The following is a 22707-nucleotide window of genomic DNA, read 5'->3' as shown; positions in this document are numbered from 1 at the left end:
GGTCCCCCCTCATGTCCTGACTCATGTACTGGGAACAAAAAAGATGCACAAGACATGCCGCTGCTCAGAAGGAACTTAGTCTCCTAACTACTTCCAGGCGATGTACGGACATGTCCTAACAGGTGTCATGGCATCTCTTTTCTCTCAATAAGAAGCAGAACCACATCTGAGTTCAGCATAAAGCCAGGTACTTACTCTGTGAGCCGAGTGTTCAGCTCCCCAACATCATGTACGTCAAACCAGCCTATCTCCTGCCGCATTATAGCGTGAAAGAACTGCTTCCTAATTTTAAATATCTGCCTTCCAGCTGCCAGGCACCAGAAGGAAACCTGAATGTAAGCAGCGACGAGCACACCAGCTCCAATCCCACTGTAGTAGTAGGCATACCTGAAAAACAAGAAAAGAACTGCACATGCTGTTTTCTGATCAGTGAATCATTCCCAAACACACCACTCATTTTTCCTCGTTGGCTCTCTGGCTACCCTCCAGTCCTTAGCAAATAGGAAGGGGCTGTGACCAGCAGGCTGATCTCCAACTATGTCTGTGCTGGTAGAGGGGGATGGTTAAGAGTGCACTTTCTGCGCTGGCTCCCATTCCAACTCCTCACTTGCCTGAGGTGTAATCTGGGGCGGGCTGCTTAACCTGCCTAAACTTCAGTTTTCTCCTGGGTAAAATGGAACTAAGAACTGTAATGCGGTCACGCATGTAACATACTTGGCCAGTGCCCAGCACAGAGACTGCCAGGTATTGTGGAAGGCCTGGAGCATCAGAGATTCAGGTAAGATCTACCAAGGTTGTCCTACCTGCTTGTCACACCTCAGCACCAGTTTTCTGCACATTAGCACATGGAGAGAAGTGACAGACCTTGCCAGGAAGTGAAACCAGGAGATGGAAATGGTCCCCTGGCTTTTTTTGTTATTACTCTGGCAGAGCTGGAATGCCAAGAGACAATTGAAATAAGAAGTATTTTTATACCATCTGCCCAATTGGCCTTCAGGAGCTAGTCTATGATGCTTAATGAATCAAACTGTAGAGTCCTTCTAGTTTAAACTCTGACAGTAAAAACCGGGAGCATCTTCTGAAACCAGGCCCCTGATCATCTAAAAATGTTGAATTTATGTTTCCTCACGCTGACTCTTCCTGTTTAAGAATGCAAACAACTGTTGGGTTTTACTAAGCAATTAAGACACACGTTCTAACATTAAATATATCAATATTTCCCTTTTTGTAAAAGTTCATTACTTGCCACCCTCAAATAACTATGTTTGAATGAATCATGAAAAAGCTATAAAAATGGTTATGTTGTAACCATTCTCTGATTGCACTGCTCCTGACTCAGCAGGAATCCTGGTACACATACCTTCCCAGAGCTACACCTTGTCATTTAAAGTTTCTAACAAGGAAGATACAATTCCAGTATTAAATTTTAGCTAATAGGTAACTCAATGATTAATTATTATATAGTGGTAATGATCTAGCAAGACATAGCCAAAAAGAAATCCTATTTAACAAGTAGAACTCATGCTTTGAAAATCAATGCATGTATTTTAACCATCAGTCTATGATTACTCAAACAAATATATTTATGTTTAAGACTTTATAGGATGATTATAGAACAGTTTTATTTTCCCCAATATTAAATTTTCCATATGAATATTAGAAATACTTGTTTCTCATCTTTCAATAAATGATCAAACATTTTCATTCTCTTCAAATCTACGAGATTACTTATAGAATAATGTGGAATTACCTTCTGATTCATCAATTCATACCTTTGGACATCTTTTATAACCTGTTCTTGGGCACATTATGTTCAAGATATGTAAGTTATTAACAAAAGATTCCCTGAGGTGAGTTAAGATAAGAGTGATTATATTTATTTTGGGATGTTTTGTTTAATTATTTAGAATTACATGCTATGTTTTTTTAAAAACCCTGTTGACTGATCTCATTATTACATCATTACATCCTGAAAACATCCAGGAAGCAAACTAATAATTACAAAGCTATTGAAATTAATGTGATTCTTAATTAATTCTACATTTCAAAGGGCCACTTTGAAATCTTATTGCCCTGTATATGTATTCTATATTTACCAATGCATATGTAAATCTAATCTAGACTTAACCCTACATCTTATGCAGCTAATCATTTTCTTAAAATTCTATATTATATCTTCCTAGAAAACTAACAATGATATTGTCCTCCTCAAACTTTAAATCTTTATTAAATGCAAACTTTTAAACATTGCCACAATCAATCTAGATACAGAAAAGCTTTAACAAGAGTAAGGAAAATGTCAAATTACGTGGTCATTTCTTCCTCCAGCTTTTTGAAGGGATCTGAAAAGTTGAAAATGTTGATACCTAGACCACCGCACAAAAAAAATATATATATATATATATTATTATGTCTTTGTTCTCCATTAAAAATAAGCATACAAAAATGAATTACATTTGTGTCACTTAACAATTACACAAAAATAGCTCAAATTGACTCAGTTTTAATTGTGTATAAACATTACAGCATCCATTCAAATCCTTCACTGCTGACCATCACACACACACACACACACACACACACACACACACACACACTTCAATGGAGCTTATTTGCAAGAAAAAACCCACATTTACTAAGAAGAAGAGGTCTGTCAGCAGGAATATTAGTCTCATTATTATCCTTGAATGAAGATATTTTGTGAAATATCACTCAAATATGACAGGAAAAAGTTTTTCTAGGGTCTCTGTCCTGATAAATATCAGTGCAGACTTGACACCTGAGCACTTAGTATTTAAAAGCTAACACTGTGTTTTTCCAGATCCTGCTTTTACTTACAATATATAAAATACAGAGGATAATGTAATAAACACCAGTGAGCTTATCACACAGTATTAGCAAATGTTGACATTGTTAGACACTAAAACTTGAATATCCCACCTCCACCAATACATATGATAATCACTGTTTGATATTTTGGTGTATAGTTTTTCATGTTTTCTTTTCTGAATAGGTGTATACAGATACACAAATATACATACAAGCTTGTGTTTTTTTTTTTAAATAGAAGTACAGTCCCTATTCAGTGGCCAATTTTCCATGTCAGTATGTGTATTTATATGTGTATCTCTATTTTTTCAACATTACATCTATTTTACTTGTTTCCAATATTTTACTGTCACAAGTAATGCTGTATTAAACATACTTATAAACACATATGAATATATAGTAAATTTTTTTATAGAATAAATGACATAAATAAGATTGTTGGATCACTGGGGAAGCACACCTTTAATCTTGTGATTAAAATGATTTTAATCATTAAAATGATTTTAAAAGTTATGCTATAACATAATATGAGCGATCTAGCTCTAATGGGTCTGATTTTGACAGGTATGAGAAACGGGAAGAAAACTTTTTCTGGCAAAGGGAACAACATGGACAAAAGTCCACGGCAAGTATGAAGAACGAGTGAGCCAGTTCAGCTGGGGTCGGGGGTGTGTTTTGAGGATGGGAAGAGGCAGATATGTAGCTGGAAAGATAATCTGGGCCCAATAGGTAAGGTGTATAAAAACTAGTCATCATTTAACAGTTTGTTCAAAAAAAAACCAAAAACATAAGCAGAGGTATGGTCGAGGATGATTTAGCTGCCAGCAAAATATAAGATTAAAACAGGAGAGACTGAGAGACTCGAGCTACTGAGATTAAGTAAAGAAAGAGGATCTAAGTGAGAACATAAAAGACAGAGAGTGCACATAAGATTTAGAGAGGGAGAAGTTACGGGTGTCAGCAACTGATAGAACACAAGTCGAGAGAGTCAAAACAAAGGTCTATCGAGACCTTGGATGTGAGCATCTGGAGCGGGGTGAGGTCACTGTGGGAAATGAGCCATCAGTCAAAGCAGTAGGTCTGGTCAGATGCTAGTTTGGTTTTGAAGGTTTGTATTCTGTGGTACCTGGGACATTCGGTTGAAGATGTCCAATGATTAGTCAGATGGTGGCTTTCCAGTTTTGGAGAGTTCAGGTCCGAAGACTTAGGAGTCATGTACTAGTGGCCATAGCTAAATTCAGGGGAGAAAAAAGCCATCTCTCCTCACTTGTGAGGACAGGATGGCAGGCAAGCAAGCACAGAACCCTGGGGAAGACCACACTGAGGGGGAATACAGAAAGTAAGGAAGAAATAAAGAGACACAGAGAACAGGCCAACAGACATATGAAAAGATGCTCAACATCACTAATCACCAGAGAAATGCAAATTAAAATCACGATGAGCTATCACTTCACACCTGTCAGAATGGCTACCATCAATAAATTGACGAATAACAAGTGCTGGTTTGTCTTGGTTTGGTAGTGAAACACACTAGTGACAATTAATACCATTTAGAAACACTTCCTGGCTAGTGAGATAAGATGGAAAATTCCAGGAGTGATAAGGAAACAAATCCTTACCCCACTACTTATTATCCTGTCCTCATTTTGGAGCAGAAACAGTCTTATAACTGATAAAGAAAGGAAAAAATCAGCCTGGACACATTGATTGTTGCACTGACAGAACGTGAAGCCGCCAAGCTTTGTTGCTACGCTCGCTCTGTCTCTGCCTCAGGTGCAGCCGGGGCTGTAGGTGGTGGCTGAGGAGCGACCTTGGCACTGCCAGATGGCAGAAGAGAATGCCACCAGTGACTATCCTGGCTCGGGGCTCTCCTCTACCACTTTCAGCCACGGAAGCCTCCCTTTCAGCTATCTGACCAGGAAAGCTTCCCTGACAGATGTTATTTACAGATGTTATTTGGGTGGTTCTCTGATTATAGAAGACTAGAGGCCCAATGCATGAAGATTCGTGCAAGAGTGGGCCTTCCATCTCCTGGCTGCCGGCACCGCTTTTCCACCCCAGCCCCGGAGCTGCCTTTCCCCTTCGGCCCCAGAGCCGCCCTTCCACCTTCCCTCGCTGCCCAGCAGCCCGGAGAGGCTGGGGTGGCGTGGACCGCCTGCATCATCACCACGACGATGATGCAAACATCCCGCCCCATCCCTGGCCGCTCGGCACCTGCATATACAAATTAACCCATCATCGTTGTTGGGCTAATTTGCATATTCACTCCTGATTGGCTGGTGGGTGTTGCGAAGGTACGGTCAATTTGCATCTTTCTCTTTTATTAGTGCAGATAGTCAACCCCTGACTTTTGACCCACAAGGTCCATTCTAACTCAGGAATACCATGATTCCAAGTTTTCCAGTCTTCTTGTGCAGGAATTTAGACCTTTTGCCTAGATCAGTGTTTCCCAAAGTGTGGTACACATACCCCCAGGGGTAAGGGAAGAGTTTGGTGGGGTACGAGTTGCACCAGAGTTTGGTGGGGATGTGCACTGCACCGTGCTTAGCTGCACCTAATTCTACGTTCTCATGAGTACGAGGGGTACTCAGCGTAACGAAAATTATAGAAAGGGCACGCATATGTCAAAAGTTTGGGAAACACTGGCCTAGAGGATCAATCCTCATGCATTGCTCAGGCTAGTGCCTGCCACTCTGTGTGGCTGGGCCTATTGCAGACAAAGAGGACTCTAGGAGCCATGCTCTTCTGGTGGGTGCTGCTTCCCACCTCAGGCCTGAAGACCTGTGCCCCATGGATGACCTACCTGACTTACTAATAAGCAACTCAACCTACCAGGATGGCACCTGGAGGAAAGACCAAGTGAAAATACTGAGGTTTGCCAAAGCTGGTTTGGCTCAGTGGTAGAGCGTCAGTCTGCGTACTGAAAGGTCCCAGGTTCGATTCCGGTCAGGGGCATGTATATTGGTTGCGGGCACATCCCCGGTGGGGGGTGTGCAAGAGGCAGCTGGTCGATGTTTCTCTCTCATCGATGTTTCTAGCTCTCTATCTCTCTCTCCCTTCCTCTCTGTAAAAAATCAATAAAATATATATAATAAATAAATAAATAAATAAATAATAAATAAATAAAATGTTCTCATTTAAAAAGAAAAAGAAAAAGAAAATACTGAGGTTTGCTACAATTTTAGGCAGAGTTTGAAATCACTACTAGAGTAGAAAAACACACACCAACAAACAAACACTCAAAGGGAGGACTTCTGACCCAGGAACTCAACTCTGTCAACTAGCAAGCAATTCCATCGTGGCCAGGTGGTTTCAAGTTCTTGGGCATTGGTTTCTACACCTATAAAAACACCAGAGGCCCAGTGCATGAAAATTCATGCACTGGAAGGGGGGGGGTCCCTCAGCCCAGTCTGCCCCCCTCTTAGAGTCTGAGAGCCCTCAGGGGCAGGAGGTGACCAGAGGAAGGCGATGCCCCCATCACACCTCTGCTGCTGCCCCTGTTGGCAGCGCAAGCTTCAGCCTTTCCTGGTTAATTGAGCCTTGGTGGCCCTGGGCAGCAGCCATCTGAGGCTTGCCTGTGCCTTGGGCTGGCCCTAGGTGACTGGGGGGCTGAGGGGTCTGGGGGACTCCAAAGGCAGGCACCCCAGCAGGGCTGAGGGGATTGTGTGTTGCCATCTGTGGCTGTGGGTGCTTCCATCTTTGAGGGTGTGACAGTCAATTAGCATATTCCCTCCTTATTGGCTGTGGGTTCCACCATCTTTGAGGATGGGGCAGTCAAGTAGCATATTCCCTCTTATTGGTCATGGGTGTCACTATCTTTGAGATGGGATGAGGGTCAATTAGCGTATTCCCTCTTTATTAGATAGGATGGATTTGGGCCAGATAAAAATCTAGGCTCTTTTTCACCCACAAAATTCTATAATTCAGGCTTTCTTTATTCATCCCACTTTTAAGCATCTAGAATGGGTCAGGTAATAGCTGTCTACAGTTATTTTTTTGATATTTTTATAATATACTGCAGATAGCATGTTGCTAACTAATCTACTTTTTTGGTAGAAAAGCACTCCTTCGATAGCAACTAAAAAAAGTCTGAGTATGTTACACTAATTCTAGAAAAATCAGCCATATTTTAAGTTTTAACTCAAACTTAAAACATAAATTGCCACACTAAATAATATACTTGGAATTATATTGCCATTATTTGGTACCTAATCTTCCAGAAATCTATAAGAATTTTTCCAATGAAATTCAGCAGCAGAGAAAAGTCTTGAATACGTAAAAGAAAACAGATCCATCATGGAAATTTTTAGAGAGTATGTACTTAGCTTTGAAATATTGGCTAACAGTCTAGTTTGGAGCACACTTGTAATGCTAACCTTGAGGATACAGATGGAAATGTTTCCTTTGTTTACAACACTAATACACATTCAAGATCTGCACTTAATACATGCACTCATAGTTTACGCAGCAAAATATAGATTCTATTTTGAGAAATGGTACTTTACAAACAATTTTCAGGTTCTCAGATGAGCAGTGAGAGTATGGATTATAATGATAAAAATAAAAATAAATTAGTTCCACTCTATCCCTTTTTATCTGAATTATTAACTCATATTTAAATTTGAGGGCCTCATTTTCTCCTTTCCTCGGCCCACCATTTGGTAGGAGATTGAACAGGAATTACTGTAATAGAGTTATAGAGAAAGATGTGGATGGACCATAAAGTGAATCATTAGAGACAATAAATATTCAGGAACTATATAAAGAGTATCTCTGACTTTTAACCACTAGGAGACTTGGCAAATCTCCCCTGTGTTCTCTAATTTCTGGATTAGCATGTTAACCGCAATGTCCTCCTTTCTGGGTGTCCCTCTATTTCTTCAATGTATAGACTTGGGGCCAGTCTGCATGGGTTCAAAACTGACTAATTGCTAACTCTACGACCCCAGGCAATTTAAATGTACTCAATCCTCTAGGCCCCATTTTCTCATCGGTAAAGTATAGGTAATAGTCTCAACCTTATGTTCATGAAAGGAAAAATGGAGTTCATGAAAGGAATAAAGTGCTCAGCTTTAGTTACTGTTAACAACAGATTTTTTCCTCAAGGCTTAGGGCTTGCATTCCTTCTAGTTTTCTCCATATCCTATCACAGGAGATTTAATATCCCTTCAACTCAAACATTGCCATATCTCTAGTCCTACTGTTTATACCAAGATCTAGTCTCATTTCTTCAACTGACTGAATGTCATTTATACTTGTTTCCAACCTGTCACCTTCGATGCAAAATGCCTAAAGTCACAATCACCTCTGTGTTGGCTCACTTCCAGACAGTGGACAGTCTCCGAGGAACACGGGAATCCTACAGAAATTCAGCAGTGGTTCACCTTTGCTCACACAGTGGGGTTTCCTGGGCTCAATTCATCAGAGCTGTTAAGGCAAAGGCAAATACGGCAACAAGATGGAGAGCGTTGGGAGTCGAGCATCAGGAAATTAGGTCCGCAACAAAAAGAGCAGGAAAAAGGCCGGTGTCTGACAATCAGGGTGTTAAGACAGAGCTATGGAGAGGTCCAGGGCATGGCAGAGAGAGATCTGCTCTCAGAAAGATGTTAGAGCTGTCTAGTTAAACCCTATGTTTAGCTTAAAACACTCGGATTTTCACGAGCTTTAGCAAGTCCGTCTCCTTAAGGAAGGAATACTTCTTGTCCAACAAGGAGGCTCTGGTACCTAGTCTACTCCCAGAGCAAAGTTATGAGGTTCCACACCTGGGGAAGGTCAAGAAGAAAAAAGGTTTGAGAGTATCTGGGGGCCCAGGAGCCTGGCTCTCCCTCCAGAAGCATCAGAGAATTCATTTGCCCTCATCTCTAGGTCCAGCATCAAAATAGTTGATGCCATCCCCACCCCACTCACCCACTTTTGGTGAGTGGTAAGGTGTCCATTCAAAGGCGGCACAACCCTTTTGGCACGTTTCTTTGAATTCCATGAAGGGATGTAATAAATGCATAAGGATTTTACATAGCTCAAACATACAGTAACATTTCCCGTCCTACCTCATCACCTGCATTCACAGAACTGAAGTAGTCCTGCCTTAGGATAAACAATGTGCTCTTCAGGATCACAGAGAAGGGGTTCTCAAGATCACCAGACAGGTATAAAAAGATCTCAAGTACCCCAGAATGTTATGAATATTCATGTGCTTGCTTCTGGGAAAAGGACTTAAAAAGACTTAAAGATGGAAGGGTCATTGTGAAAGCTACAGGGTATCACTGTATCCTCAAGTGTTTTGTTTTTTTTCCAAACAGGTATTTTAAAAATTTTCTACCACTTCAGTGCACACCAGGTTTTAAACTACATCTTTGGGTAGCTTAGTTTAAATCAATCTATGTGTGACCAAAGTTGACATGGAAGCTCAGAGCTATCAACCAGCCCTTCCGCAATCAAGTGTGAGAGATTGTATCTGTTTTCACCCAGAGTATTCTAACAGTCTATCCACTTTCCCATATAAAGATTTCTGGCACCAAAAATTAATCAATCAGATGCAATCTTACACGACATGATCAATAAGGTGCAACTCTATATATTTATGGTTCAAGACAGGGTATTCACACACCAGATGGCTATTGTTGTGTGGGCTGTTGTCTGCTTTTAAAAAAATTTTTTTTTTAATTTGACAGTCTAAGGAAAAAGAGGTCAGTGTCCCTGACTAAATAATCAGGCATTACATGTTTTAAAAATTCCTGTGGCACATGGGCTGAAAAATCAGTCCTAGAGGATTGTCTTAGATCTCCTTAATCAGCCAAATGGCTTGCTTCCTACTTCACTGAGCAAAGTGAAGTAATCAGAAGAAAATGTTCACAAATTCTCACCTCCTCATCTACCCACCTTTGGGCACTGGCACTCACTCTCTCTTCCCACCTGTTATTATAAACGAACTACCTGTGCTCCTACCTGAGGCAAATCGTTCTTCCTGGGCACTGTATCCCATCCTTTCTCATGGATATCCCTAAAGCAAGCAAATCTCTTCCCTCTCTTAAAGCATTCCCTTCTCCTCTTTTGGATCATTTCCATTTGTACACAAACAAGCTATTATTTCCCCTGTTCTAGCGAGTGCAGCGTGCATACACACACACACACACACACACACACACACACACACACACACCTTCCCTGGGCCCCATTTTTCCATCTTAGCATCTGTTTCTGAAGAGCCCAATCTGTGACAATGTCCAAATTTAAATTTCTCATATTTACTGCCCAAACCTACTCTCCTCTCCACCTTCTTAATCTTAGTTGATGGTAGCTGCATCCAGTTTATCAGGCTATAAACTTTTGAACCATATTGGACTCCTGTCTGTACATCCATATCCAATATGTCAGAGAGTTTTACTGGCTCCTAATTATCATTCAAGGTCAAGATTAGGTTGCTATACCTATTCCTGAAACTTCTTGGCACATTTCTGATTTCATAGAACTCTCTTTTTCTACATACCTCTGCCAGCACTTCCACTGTGACTCCTAATGCTCATGAATATTCTCTTATCAAACTCATTACAAATATGAACTAGAGCTCAGATCCCTCCACCTCTCTCCGCACTAAACACACTAGTGCCTATGTAGTAATATCGCTCTAAGTAATTGTTTTTTCCTAAGCTTCCAATAAAACCAGAACCACAAATAATACTTACTTTGATTTGTCATATTTGTAAAAGTTGTGTTTGCAAAAGTTAGGTTTTGAAACTTTTCTACATCTGCAAAGCTATCTGTCATGTCTCCAAAAATCAGCATCATGAGGGGGAGTGCGGCACCGTGGATGATGGCGGCCATAGTCCCCAGCAGCATGTACAATCGATCAAGCCAATTGGAATAGCGGAACTAAAGAAAGAGAATAGGAACAATTAGCACAGTTTCAGTTTCATGGATGGTTTGCTTTACTTTTAATACATACCCCAAGCCGAAACATTTTTTATACTACCACCCCGGTCCAACCCTAACTATTGCAATATCCTAATTAGAAATGGGTGCTTGCACCCTGGCCAGTATGCTCAGTGGTGCTTGCACCCTGGCCAGTATGCACACACCAAAGGGTCAAGGGTTCAGTTCCCAGTCACGGACACATACCTGGGCACATGTGGGAGGCAACCAATCAACGTTTTTCACACCTCTCACCTCTCTCTCTTTCTCCCTCTCCTTTTCTCCCTCCCCTTCCATTCTCTCTAAAAAATCAAGTGAAAAAATATCCTCAGGTGAGGATTAACAATGACAAAACAACGACCAAAAAAAGGGCATTTGATTCCTCTATTGAGCTCTGACCTACTTCTTCATACTGAATTCATTATGTCTCCTTTTCTTATGCATGAGGCTTGAAGAGAGAAAGAAGACATTCCTCTTGGGAGTTGTAAAGTCTTTAATGGTACACTAATAGAAATATAGTATATGTTGCTCTGATTTCCAAGAACAGAAGCCATTTTTTAACTTAAAATTTTTAGTCAAAAAAATCTGGATTGCCAAAGGCTCCTCCGAGGACCCCATTGAGCAGACTCGTTTTATTGCTCTAAGAAAGTGGCTTGGGTCACAGATCTGCTGCATAAAAGCATTAGCATAAGTGTAAAATGATTCTAATGTAATTATGCCTCTACAGTGAAAAGGAAGAGGACAAAAAATGAATTAAGATGCATGCTTGTTAAAGAACAGATTTCCCAAAAAGGCAGAAGGCGGTCATAATGGCTGCCAAGTGTAGACCTGCAAAACCTCTTTTACTGTAGGCCAGTCACAAGAAGAAAAGATAGACTTCTCTGGATCTAACAAGCTGCAATAAGAGGGTACGGTAAGAGAAGTGGTATTGAGGTTCTCTGAAAGGCCCACCTGGGAACAATATTCCACCTGTATAATTCAAAGACTTAGTTAAGGACCAAAAGAAAACCAAATGGAAGAAAACAAATAAACAGGAGGAGCCAGCTGTAACTTTTTGTGGCAGGTGCTCCTTCTGTGGATGTAATATTGGTATATAGATATAGTCAGAAGGTGTTTTTTTTTTTTAAATATATTTTTAATTGATTTCAGAGAGGAAGGGAGAGGGAGAGATAGAAACAAATGATGAGAGAGCATCATTGACTGGCTGCCTCCTGCCTGCCCCCCACTGGAGATCAAGTCCGAAACCTGGGCACGTGTCCTTGGCCAGAATCGAACTTTTGACCCTTCAGTCTGCAGGCCAACACCCTATCCACTGAGCCAAATTGGCTAGGGCTAGTTAGCAGGTTTGTAGGGAGGAAACAGTAAAAACTGGGTCTAGGCAGGTCATTTAAACCAAAAGAAAGATCAAGATCAAGATAAAAAACATAGCAGCAGAAAGCGAAATTTTAGAACTACCATATATTACTCATAGAAACAGAAACCAATCCTATAAATAGCTAACAAGGAACTTACAGTAGCAAGAAATGAGAATGAGAATTGAATTGACAAGTGGAGAAATAAAGGACTTCAGCCTTGCTAGCACCTTGACTGCTATCAAAGGGGAGATTGGAGGAGAGATTGGATGAAAGAAGGTGAAGGGATTAGCCAAACATCTATTCATAACCCATGGACACAGACAACAGTGCAGTGATAGCCAGAACGAAGGGTTTGGGTGGGGGTCTGGGTGAAGGCAGGCAAAGATGGGGATAATGAAAACATCTGTAATAGTGTCAACAATAAAAATACCAAAAAAAAAAATCTATAGAGGCAGCACTAGTACACTTTACATGTACATGACAATGGGAAAGACCCAGTTGAGAGGGAGAGACTAAAAATACATAGAAGAGCCGAAACCGGTTTGGCTCAGTGGATAGAGCGTCGGTCTGCGGACTGAAAGGTCCCAGGTTTGATTCCGGTCAAGGGCATGTACCTTGGTTACGGGCACATCCCCAGTAGGGGGGTGTGCAGGAGGCAGCTGATCGATGGTTTTCTCTCATCGATGTTTCTAACTCTCTATCCCTCTCTCTTCCTCTCTGTAAAAAATCAATAAAATATATTTTTTAAAAAAAGTAAAAACACATAGAAGAAAGAATAATAAATAATATAAGGTTCTTGAGAAGGCCGAGGATATAGGAGTCAAAGTTCAAGTGAATAGTGAGTTTTAAGGACCAAATGCTTTCCTGTTATAACGGGGGAAGAAGGAGGGAGCGGGTCCAGGTGTCTGTGGACTGGAAGAGAAGAGCTGAGAAACTTCCGTCAGGTGGCTTCCATTTTGTTTGTGAGATAAGAGGTTATTCACCAAGAGTGAGAGGAGGATTTGAGGGCCAGGGAGGAAGAGGTGGGAAATTGGGAGAGTACAGGTTTGACACAGGGAAAAGAACAGAAGAACAGTACCCAGTCTGTGCGGGGTACACCCTGTGGTGAGATTTTTCTCCAGCACCAAAGCAGGTGGCTGCATTTGCTTGGGCTATCTAGGATAAATGACAGGTAAAAGGAAGTTTACAGCTTGGGCCAGAGAATAACTAAAGAGATAATCATTACTTGAAGCTAGATTAAAAAAAAAAAAAAAAAAAAAAAAAAAAGAGGAAGAAGATAGGAAGGGGCTGAGGAAAATGAATGGGTCAGTGGGCTGAAGAGCCAGAGAGAACAGTAACCAGATTGCAAAGAGAGGAGGTGGGGGGCTAATTCAGGCTGGCTGCTTCCAATTGGTCACTTAGGAAATAGAACAGTTTCAAATAACAAAATCCAGGATGTGAGTATATGAGTGATGGCTGAGGGTGAAGGGGAGGACGAGATTATTGCATCTGTGCAGGTCACAGAGTAGATATCTATAACCCTATAAAAGTCACCCAAGATATTAGGGGTGTCAGGGGTAAAAAGGGAGATATTGAGCCAGGTGGGCTTCAATGGCTGAGAAATGACCAGGTGATCAGAAGATAACAGCATCAACAAAGGACTCTTCAATTCCAGGCAGATAAGAGTTTTCAATTCCAGGCAGATCAAGGTTTCCCCCACCATGAACTCTCATAAATGAAGTTAAATGCTCTGGCTCTAGATTATGCAGACTCAGGCAACATTCTAGGCTTGCCTCTTTACTAGCTTTGTGACTTTTGAATGTATTGCTTGACTTTTCTGAGTCTGTTTCATCATCTGGAGCATAAGGACAACACAAGTGCCTCTATCATCAAGTTGCTGTGAGGACGAAGTTAATATATACGGAGTGCTTAATAAATGTCTGGCAGAAAGGAAGCCCTTAACATTGCTAGCGATGTGCTGTTTAGAATGCCCTGCATACAAGGTTGGCCCTTCGCTGGCGTCTAGAACTTGGTTTGGGGGAGGGTTATGACCACCCTAGCTGATAAAGAGGCCAGAACTATTTGTACAATGTGGTGGATCCTGAAAACTTGCCTTCCTCTGGGAGTTTGGAATTTCGGTATGTGCTGTGCCTCCTGGGTCAGCCCCCAGGTAAAAACACTGCATGCTGAGCCTTGAGTTTTTCTGACAGACAGCCTTCCACATGGGGTGTCGCAGCTCACTGCTGGGGGAATGAAGTGGGACTCGCCAGGAGAGGCCTCTGGGAGCTTGAGCCTGGTTTCCCCTGGATGTCTCTCCATGTGCCTTGTCCCATGGTGCATTCTGCTTTGCATCGGGCCGTCATAAATCTTATCCATGAGTGTAATTACATGCCAAGTCCTGTGAGCTCTTCTAGTGAATCATCCAACCTGGGGTTCTTGGAAACCCCCCTGACCTACGTAAGTTTTTGTCTTGGCTGGATAATGTTATTAATAGGCAATGCCGCCGAAACCGGTTTGGCTCAGTGGATAGAGCGTCAGCCTGCGGACTGAAAGGTCCAGGTTCGATTCTGGTCAAGGGCATGTACCTTGGTTGCAGGCACATCCCCAGTAGGGGGTGTGCAAGAGGCAGCTAATCGATGATTCTCTCTCATCGATGTTTCTAACTCTCTATCCCTCTCTCCTTCTCTGTGAAAAATCAATAAAATATATTTTAAAAAATAAAAAAAAAGAAATAGGCAATGCCATTAACATCAGCATTTTACTGTTAAACTTTCTTGATGGGTCCTTATGTTTATAGGTTTTTACATGTAAGTGAAGTTCGCAGTTTTCTGTGCCAACTCTTCAGGAGAAAGACACCAGGGAAAGCCACATTTGTGGCACAGCACTTTGGCCCAGGCTTGGAATACATTCTTTCTATGCCATCCTGAGCACTGTCTGAATCCTGGCCCCATACTTTATCGTTGGGCAAGTTAATGTGTCTGGCCTCAGTTTCTTCATCTTGTAAAATTAGAATAATAATATCTATCTGAAGGAATAGTATCTATGTAAGGAAAAACCAATGTCATATATATAGTGTTTAGAACAATACATGGCATATAGAGCAGTGTGTATGTTATTACCTCACATTGAAATTCTAGATTTTTATTCTTTTGTGCCTTGACTACCATGTTTCCCTGAAAATAAGACATCCTCCGAAAATAAGACCTAGCGCGTGGAAAGATAAGACATCCCCTGAAAATAAGACCTAGCGCAACTTTGGGAGAAAAAATTAATATAAGACACTGTCCTATTTTCAGGGAAACAGGGTAGTATTGGTAGTATTATCTCTGTGTATTATCTCCGTTACATTTTATAAAATATAAGATTTGTTCTAAAATTTAAGTTACAAATAGTAAGAACTAAACTACAAAAGATAGAAATGTCTTGGTCTCAAAATGAATTTAATTTCAATTCAGGCAGAGGGAGAGACCATCAACCAGTCATATCTATAAAAACCTTCTCTGCCCTGGCTGGGTTGGCTCAGTGGATAGAGTGTCAGCCTGTGGACTAGGTTCGATTTCAGTCAAGGGCACATGCCCGGGTTGCAGGCTTGATCCCCAGTTGGGGGTGTGCAGGAGGCAGCCAATCAATGATTTTCTCTCATTATTGATGTTTCTATCTCTTTCTCCCTCTCCCTTCCTCTGTGAAATCAATAAAAATATATTAAAAAACACAACAACAAAAACCCTCTCTTCTTCCCAACTGATGAAAAAAAAAAGTTTCTGAGCAACCACTGTGTAACCAGAAAATAAGATAAAGAGTTAAGGTTTTCACATTCAGCACAGAGGAATGATTACATGTACCAAGTCACAGTCATAAACAATCCATTGTAAACTTTGATGATATAAATACCTGGGACTTTGACCTCAAACCTGCCAGGATTCTGATCCGAGCCACTGCACACAGGAACCCTTGTGTCCTATGTGCCTGGCCTCATCCAGGTGGCCGAGAGACCTGTTATCTATGCAAGCATCTCTCCCAATGCTTGCATAGAGTAATAGATCACTAATGACATAACTACGTAGGAGGATACTGAAACCTAGGACAAGCAGGGTGGCTACCGAGGCTTAATTCACATGGCCAGTTACCTCTCCATTCAAACACTTTCCCAGAAATAATCATACGAGCTAAAATATCTCTTCTCCAGGTAAGGAGAAGTCTATTTCCTGTGTATTCTGAATAGTTGAATAAATTCAAAACTCACCATTGTAAATACACTGACAGTTGGTTTCTTTTCTTTCTTCTCCTTTTTTTTACTGAAAAACATAGCAATAGAATTACACAAAACTTCTAAAATGATATAAATTTTTAAACTACCAAATTAACATAGAGCTTATAACTTGCCTACAATATATATATAATTCAGTAAAAAAGCAGGTGAATAGGCTGGTCCCATTTATGAAATTTAAACATGTTAACATGTGTCCTAGAAATCTACACGTGTGGTTATCACTGGGTGTTGAGATATTTATCAATATGTTTTATTCCTTGTGCCTTTGGCATTTCCTCATTTTTTATGATAAAAACATACACAGACACACGACTTTAGCAATTAGAAAAAAATACTGAAAAAGAAGAGAGATTTCTATTTTTACTATTAGAAAATTATTCATGCTCTCCCAAGGTAATCTTCTTAATTATCATCTAAAAATTCTAGAAGTAGATATTCCATTTACTACCCAGATATTAACCTTAATCACTCTCTCTGCTAATGGAGGGTATTGGAAGTCAGATACTGAACATAAAATAACCAAATAAGAAAAGTAATTGAATCACTATGAGCAAATCTAATTCTGAAAGGATGTCTGGAGCCCTAAATGGACCATTATGGCAATACATGTAAACTAGAAAAGCTATAGTCAATTATTATTTTGAGCCTAGATTTCAAATGGATCTAACTGCAACCCATTTTCCAGTCTACGTAACTGCCACCAAGGACAGGAAGGCAAACCACCCTCCCCAGCCACCACATCTATATTTTCAAATGCACAAAAGAAAGACTATTTCAGAGAAGAGCCCTATTATTTTTACACCAATTTTCAAGTTCAAAAAGTTAATTCATCTTTGTCTTTGTTCTTTACACTAAGCGAGGTCAAAGAGTTGAAGAGACTTCTAACGAAACAAATCCAGAGTTTATCCCATATTTGGCTTTGGAGTGATGTGAGGCGGACACACACACACACAAAGTACACAAACATAACTCCTCAAATGTGGTCCCGCCCTACTCCCAGGAAAGGCCTGGTTTCAGTAACCCTGGAACCAGGACGAGAGGAGAAAAACAGCCGTACATAATTGAAGTTGAGCTCTAAGCTTTTTACTTATTTTCTTCTTCTTTAATGTTGCTGCTAGTACAACATGATGACTCTACTAGTAGTTAACAATGATATATGGGAAAGTTGTTAAGAAAGTAGATCTTAAGAGTTCTCTTCAAAAGAAAAAGAAAAGTTTTAGTTTTTATTGTGTCTGTATGAGATGATGGCTGTTAACTAAATTTATTGTAGTAATCATTTCAAAATATATGTAAGTCAAACCATTTTGCTGTACATCTTAAATTTATACAGTGCTGTGTCAATGATATCTAAATAAAATTGGGAGAAAAGGATATAGTTTTATTAAGAACAGATGAATATCAATGAGGATGAGCACAATTTAACTAGTTTGAAAAAAGTCTGTAGGCCATAATAAGAACCAATCCTATATAATAAAAGGGTAATATGCAAATAGACAGAACCGCAGAACGACCGGTCTCTATGATGTGGACTGACCACCAGGGGGCAGACGCTCAATGCAGGAGCTGCCTCCTAGTGGTCAAGGTGCTCCTACAGGGGGAGTGCCGCTCAGCTAGAAGCCTGGCTCACGGCTGGCGAGCACAGTGGCGGTGACAGAAGCCTCTCCCACCTCTGTGGCAGTGCTAAGGATGTCCGATTGCTGGCTTAGGCCTTCTCCCCAAGGAAGCCCCCCAAGCCGTCAGTCAGACATCCCCTTCCGAGGGCTCCCGGACTGCGAGAGGGTGCAGGCCAGGATGAGAACACTCCTGTTCCCTCTGGGTGCACGAATTTCGTGCACTGGGCCTTTAGTAATAAAATAAAGGTATGTGAAGGCTTGAACCAACTTCATTGCCATTTCCATCCACATACCCTCAATATTTCTTACTCCAATATATCTGTTTGTGTCATAAGTTCTTTAAAGTACCAAGTTTGTTTTTTAATTTCCACCCTATGGATCTTTTCCCTTTATTTTTAAATAAGCAGGAAAACTGAAATAGTAATGACTACCCATATAACGCTCACCTAAATTCAACAATTGTTAACTTTTTGAGCATATTTTCTTTATATAAGAAAGTGTACACTATCACTGTTAGTTTTTTTAATCTTCACCCAAGGCTATGCTTCCATTGATTTTATTAATTTTTTACAGAGAGGAAGAGAGAGGGATAGAGAGCTAGAAACATCGATGAGAAAGAATCATCGATCAGCTGCCTCTTGCACACCCCCCACTGGGGATGTGCCCGCAACCAAGGCACGTGCCCTTGACAGGAATTGAACCTGGGACCTTTCAGTCCGCAGGCCGACGCTCTATCCACTGAGCCAAACCGGTTTCGGAGCTTTCATTGATTTTAGAGAGAGAAGAGGGAGAGGCAGAGGGAGAGGGAGAGGGGACACACAGAGAGAGAAACATCGATTGGTTGCCTCCCACATGTGCCCCAATGGGAATGGAACCTAGAGCTTAGGTATGTGCCGTGATGGGGAATGGTGCACAGGATGATGCTCCAACCAACTGAGTGACCTGGCCAGGGCTCATTGCTAATATTTTGTTGAACTATTTTAAAGTAAGTTGCAAACACCATGACACTTCACATGCTTTCCTATCATTATCACATCTAAAAAAAATAATAGCAAGTTTTATATAGCTTTTCCCTTTTTTGGAACAAATGTAATCAAGGTCACACATTACATATCGTAGTTTTGTCTCTTTAGTCTCCTTTTTAAATCTGGAAGTCATTCTGCTCCTTACTCTCACTCCACTGACTTTTTGTAGGAACAAGAGTGGATATCTTATAGAATGTCCCACATCTTGGATATGCCTGTTTCAAATTAAATTCAAGTTGATGTGCAGTAAGTATAAAATCATAGCAGACTTGAAGACTTAGCAGTGCTCTCATATCCATATTTCACTTTCCACAGTTTCAGTTACCTGTGGTCAACTATAGTCCAAAAATATTAAATGGAAAATTCCAGAAATAGAGAATTTATAAGTTCTAAATTGTGCACTGTGAATAGAGGGGTGAAATTTAGCACCCATCCACCGGAGAAATGAATCATCCCATTCTTTATTCTCTACTTCTCTCACCTTTTTCTAACTTTCCTTCTCTTTTCAGAATTTTATTAAGAACTCCTGTGTCATATCAGTATTTCACAATCAAGTTCAATTATTGTTCTCTTTGGTTCTCATCCTGTCCTGTATTTGACCAGTAGAAGCCCATTCCACTCCTGTTTTGAAAACTTAAATTCCACTTCCTTGTTTTGGCATTGCACAAGATACTCCAGGCCCTTTTTCCCCGTCCAGACCTGGCTGGAATTAGCCATTTCTCTCTGGGGTGCACGGTTCTTTGAGTGCGGTGTGCAACATCTGGCACTCAAGAGTGCTCACTGCTATTGTCCCTTTCATTGGAAAGAAACTGAACTATTAAAAACCACGAGTTCATATTGAAGTTTCCAATTGAAGTTTAACATTTACTAGTTTAAACTTACTTGATGTCCACATTTGTACTTCTTTTCTCTTACCCTGAAAAGCTCAGTTTCTAATAACCTATCTATTCATCTGTTTTATTTTACAATTTACTACTAACCATGAACCTACTATGTTTAACCATTCCTGTGCAGGCACTGCACTTGGACCAACATTTGCTTCCATTGTTTTCCCAGAGTGGCCAATTCTTGATACGTCCGGATATTTTCACAACACGATAGCTAGTCTGTTCTTCGGTACTGCAAGTCTTCTCTTTTCACAATCTCTAGCTAGGGTCAGCTATTCATCGCCTTTTTAAAAAACACTCACACCTATATGTAGTTTTGGTCTCCTGTCCTACCTGCCATGCCCCCAACAATGCAAAGTTTCTGCCTGAAGCAAGAGACTGGGCCAGGGAGCAGAGCCTCAGCGGGGAGCAGAAGAGGCAGGAGGAGGACGGTCCGCAGGGCTGGCCAAGCAGAAGGCTGTCAGACAGAGGAGGATGCCAGCCCCGTCACTCCTCCAGTTCCCAGGGCGAGGAAACTGCAAACGCGGAGCTCACTCGGCCAGTGGATTCCCACGGGGCCCCTGATCGCTGGCTCTGTAGGTGAAGATTAAAACCCCCACCCCCTGTTCACTGATCTCAGTGCTGGGGGCTGGAAACACGCCGCCCACATCTCTCGGGACCCGTAAGGTAGGAAAGTGAAACAAACTGTGGCTACCTTTTTGGGTCCACTTTCAAGATTTCCCCCGCTCCTCCATTACGGCCCTCTTCGTGCAGCTCCATCGCGACCTGAGGAGGAGAAAGCACAGCCGGTGAGCCAGCAGCGCGGTCCGCGGAGGCGGAGGGGAGCCGGGCGGGCCAGAGCGGTGCGCTCGCCCCGGGGTCCCGCAGCCGCGCCGCCCGGGGGGATGTTCGCCGCCCGGGGCTAACGGCGCGCCCGGCTTCCGGCCTTTGCAGGCGAGCAGAGGCGAACTTTGCCCGCGGGCTAGCAGGAGCTCCCTCCGGGTTCCTCTCGCCTCTGCCCATGCCTCGGGTCCACCCGCCAGGGGCTCAGAGACGCGCCTTCGGCTCTCCGCGCCCGGACCTCTGAGCCCAGTAACGCGTGGCTAGCGCCCAGAGCTTTAGGCTGGGGGTGCTCCAGGAGCCCCCAAAGGGACTCTAAGCCTCACTCTCACTTGGTCCCCACGGACTTCCCAATTGGAATCAGCCCCTCCATCCCCCCCGAAGCGCTTCTCCCACGGGTGGGTACCAAACTCAAGACATTGGAGAGCCCCACCTTTGCTGCGCTCTGTCCCCATCCAGCCCCCCGACTTTGCACACCCCCTACCTCGGGCTTTCCTCGGATCGTCCACCCACGGAGACGTGAATTCTGTTAGAAAAAGAGAGGTCGAGGTGAGTGGAAAGCCCGGGCGGATGCGTGTTAGGAGGAGCCCAAGCTCAACTGCGCCCGGGCTTCCTGCAGCGCAGGGAGGGGACCGCCGGGAGGGCGCAGCCCGGACCCGGGGCCTCCGGCCCAGCCAATCAGCCGGACCCGTTGGGACTGCTCCCGCCCCGCTCCATTGACGGCCCATCGCACTGGTTATGAAACAGGTTGACTTCCAGGAGGAATGTCCTTGCTACCCTTGCCCCTCCACAAAAGAGCGAGTGGAGAACCGCCTACCAGCTGAGTCATTGGGGGCACCTAAGTTTATTGAGTTGCGTCTCTACATGCCCAGAAAAACTCTCTCTCCTCTCCAGAGAGACAATAGTTTGGCTCCTCAGGTCTCCAGTAGATAAGGGAAACTTTCTTTGGTATCACATCTAGTGTAGTTAATAAAAACAATCTCCAACCTGGTCCATTGTGTAGTTAAAACGAGTTATACTTTCCTTCCTAGCAGCGTTCCTAGATGACTTTTTCTGCAAGAGTTTTCTTTCTTCGGTGTGTTTGACAGTTTCTGTGGTTATCTGTGTATCCATCTTTTGTTTGAAGATCAAGGGAAGGACATAAGTAGGAAAAAAAATGTTAAGATGTACATTGAAACGGACATTTTAGGATAGAAATAATGCATCCTCTGCTTGTTGCCTCTCAGCTCACCGCAGAAGCTTAAAAGGAAAGTATTTTTTAATTTATTTTTTTTTACTGCGTAGTATGAGCATTTCCTCTGCTTTTGAAGGTCATACTTCAAAGCCACAATTTTCTTTCCATTCTTTACTTCAAACTTTCCTCGCCTTGATTTTTGTTTCAGCCATACAGTCAGGTTTCTTTCTTTACAAACTGTTAACTAGAGACATTAACAGGCCACTGATTTCCTCTGTCTTCTAACTGGACACGCATATGAGCAGCGTCTGTTCAACCGCTTACACAGGCTTAACACCAAGCCCGTGGTCCCACCTGGAGCTCATGGGTAAAGCTTTTTCTCTTCATCACATGGATTTTTAATCTGATTTATACCTCTGCTCTGTTTTCACTTTTATTTTACTTTGTCTCTCTTTTAGTTTGAGATCTTGTTATATGTATGCTTGTAAACTGCCTCAATTCCTCCCTAAAACAATGCAGATATTTTAAAAATATGCTGCTTTTAGTATGCTTCAGCTTCAAGTGAAAATCTCTATCAAGGACATACATAGTTTATGTATCAGAGCAGACCAGAGTTTTCAAAAGAGCTCTGTTTTTCTAATACATATATTTTTAGTTTCTTTGATCCACGGTCAAGAAAAATATCGATATAATATATGATGGACCTAAACTAATAGACAGTTTTAGCTACTTCCAAGCCACAACCTTCACCTTTAAGACAGACTATGGCCGAAGCCGGTTTAGCCCAGTGGATAGAGCGTTGGCTTGCAGACTGAAAAGTCCTGGGTTTGATTCCAGTCAAGGGTATG

The 22707-nt window shown here is 42.0% G+C and overlaps 1 protein-coding gene across 3 annotated transcripts in view; it reads right to left on the bottom strand.

The window, feature by feature from the left end:
* The window catches only part of LOC118714339 (phosphatidylcholine translocator ABCB4), a 150441-nt gene extending 129115 nt beyond the window's left edge, over positions 1-21326 (bottom strand). The window contains exons 1-6 of one of the 3 annotated variants that reach the window (XM_036429544.2): positions 21170-21326; positions 20561-20631; positions 16315-16366; positions 10512-10698; positions 2309-2366; positions 196-387 (exon numbers count right to left, since the gene is read on the bottom strand). In XM_036429544.2, coding sequence (XP_036285437.1) covers positions 196-387; positions 2309-2366; positions 10512-10698; positions 16315-16366; positions 20561-20625 — 554 coding nt within the window. In that variant the 5' untranslated portion in view covers positions 20626-20631; positions 21170-21326. Of the gene's footprint in view, positions 1-195; positions 388-2308; positions 2367-10495; positions 10699-16314; positions 16367-20560; positions 20634-21169 lie in introns of those variants that run through there. The other 2 variants (XM_045578482.1, XM_045578484.1) reach the window with 2 other exon arrangements.
* Positions 21327-22707: the final 1381 nt, after the last annotated feature.

This window comes from Pipistrellus kuhlii, unplaced genomic scaffold, assembly GCF_014108245.1.
Source record: "Pipistrellus kuhlii isolate mPipKuh1 unplaced genomic scaffold, mPipKuh1.p scaffold_m20_p_10, whole genome shotgun sequence".
Classification (NCBI taxonomy): domain Eukaryota; kingdom Metazoa; phylum Chordata; class Mammalia; order Chiroptera; family Vespertilionidae; genus Pipistrellus; species Pipistrellus kuhlii.
The sequence above is the reverse complement of the archived record's forward strand: the minus strand, read 5'-3'. Positions and strand labels throughout refer to the sequence as shown.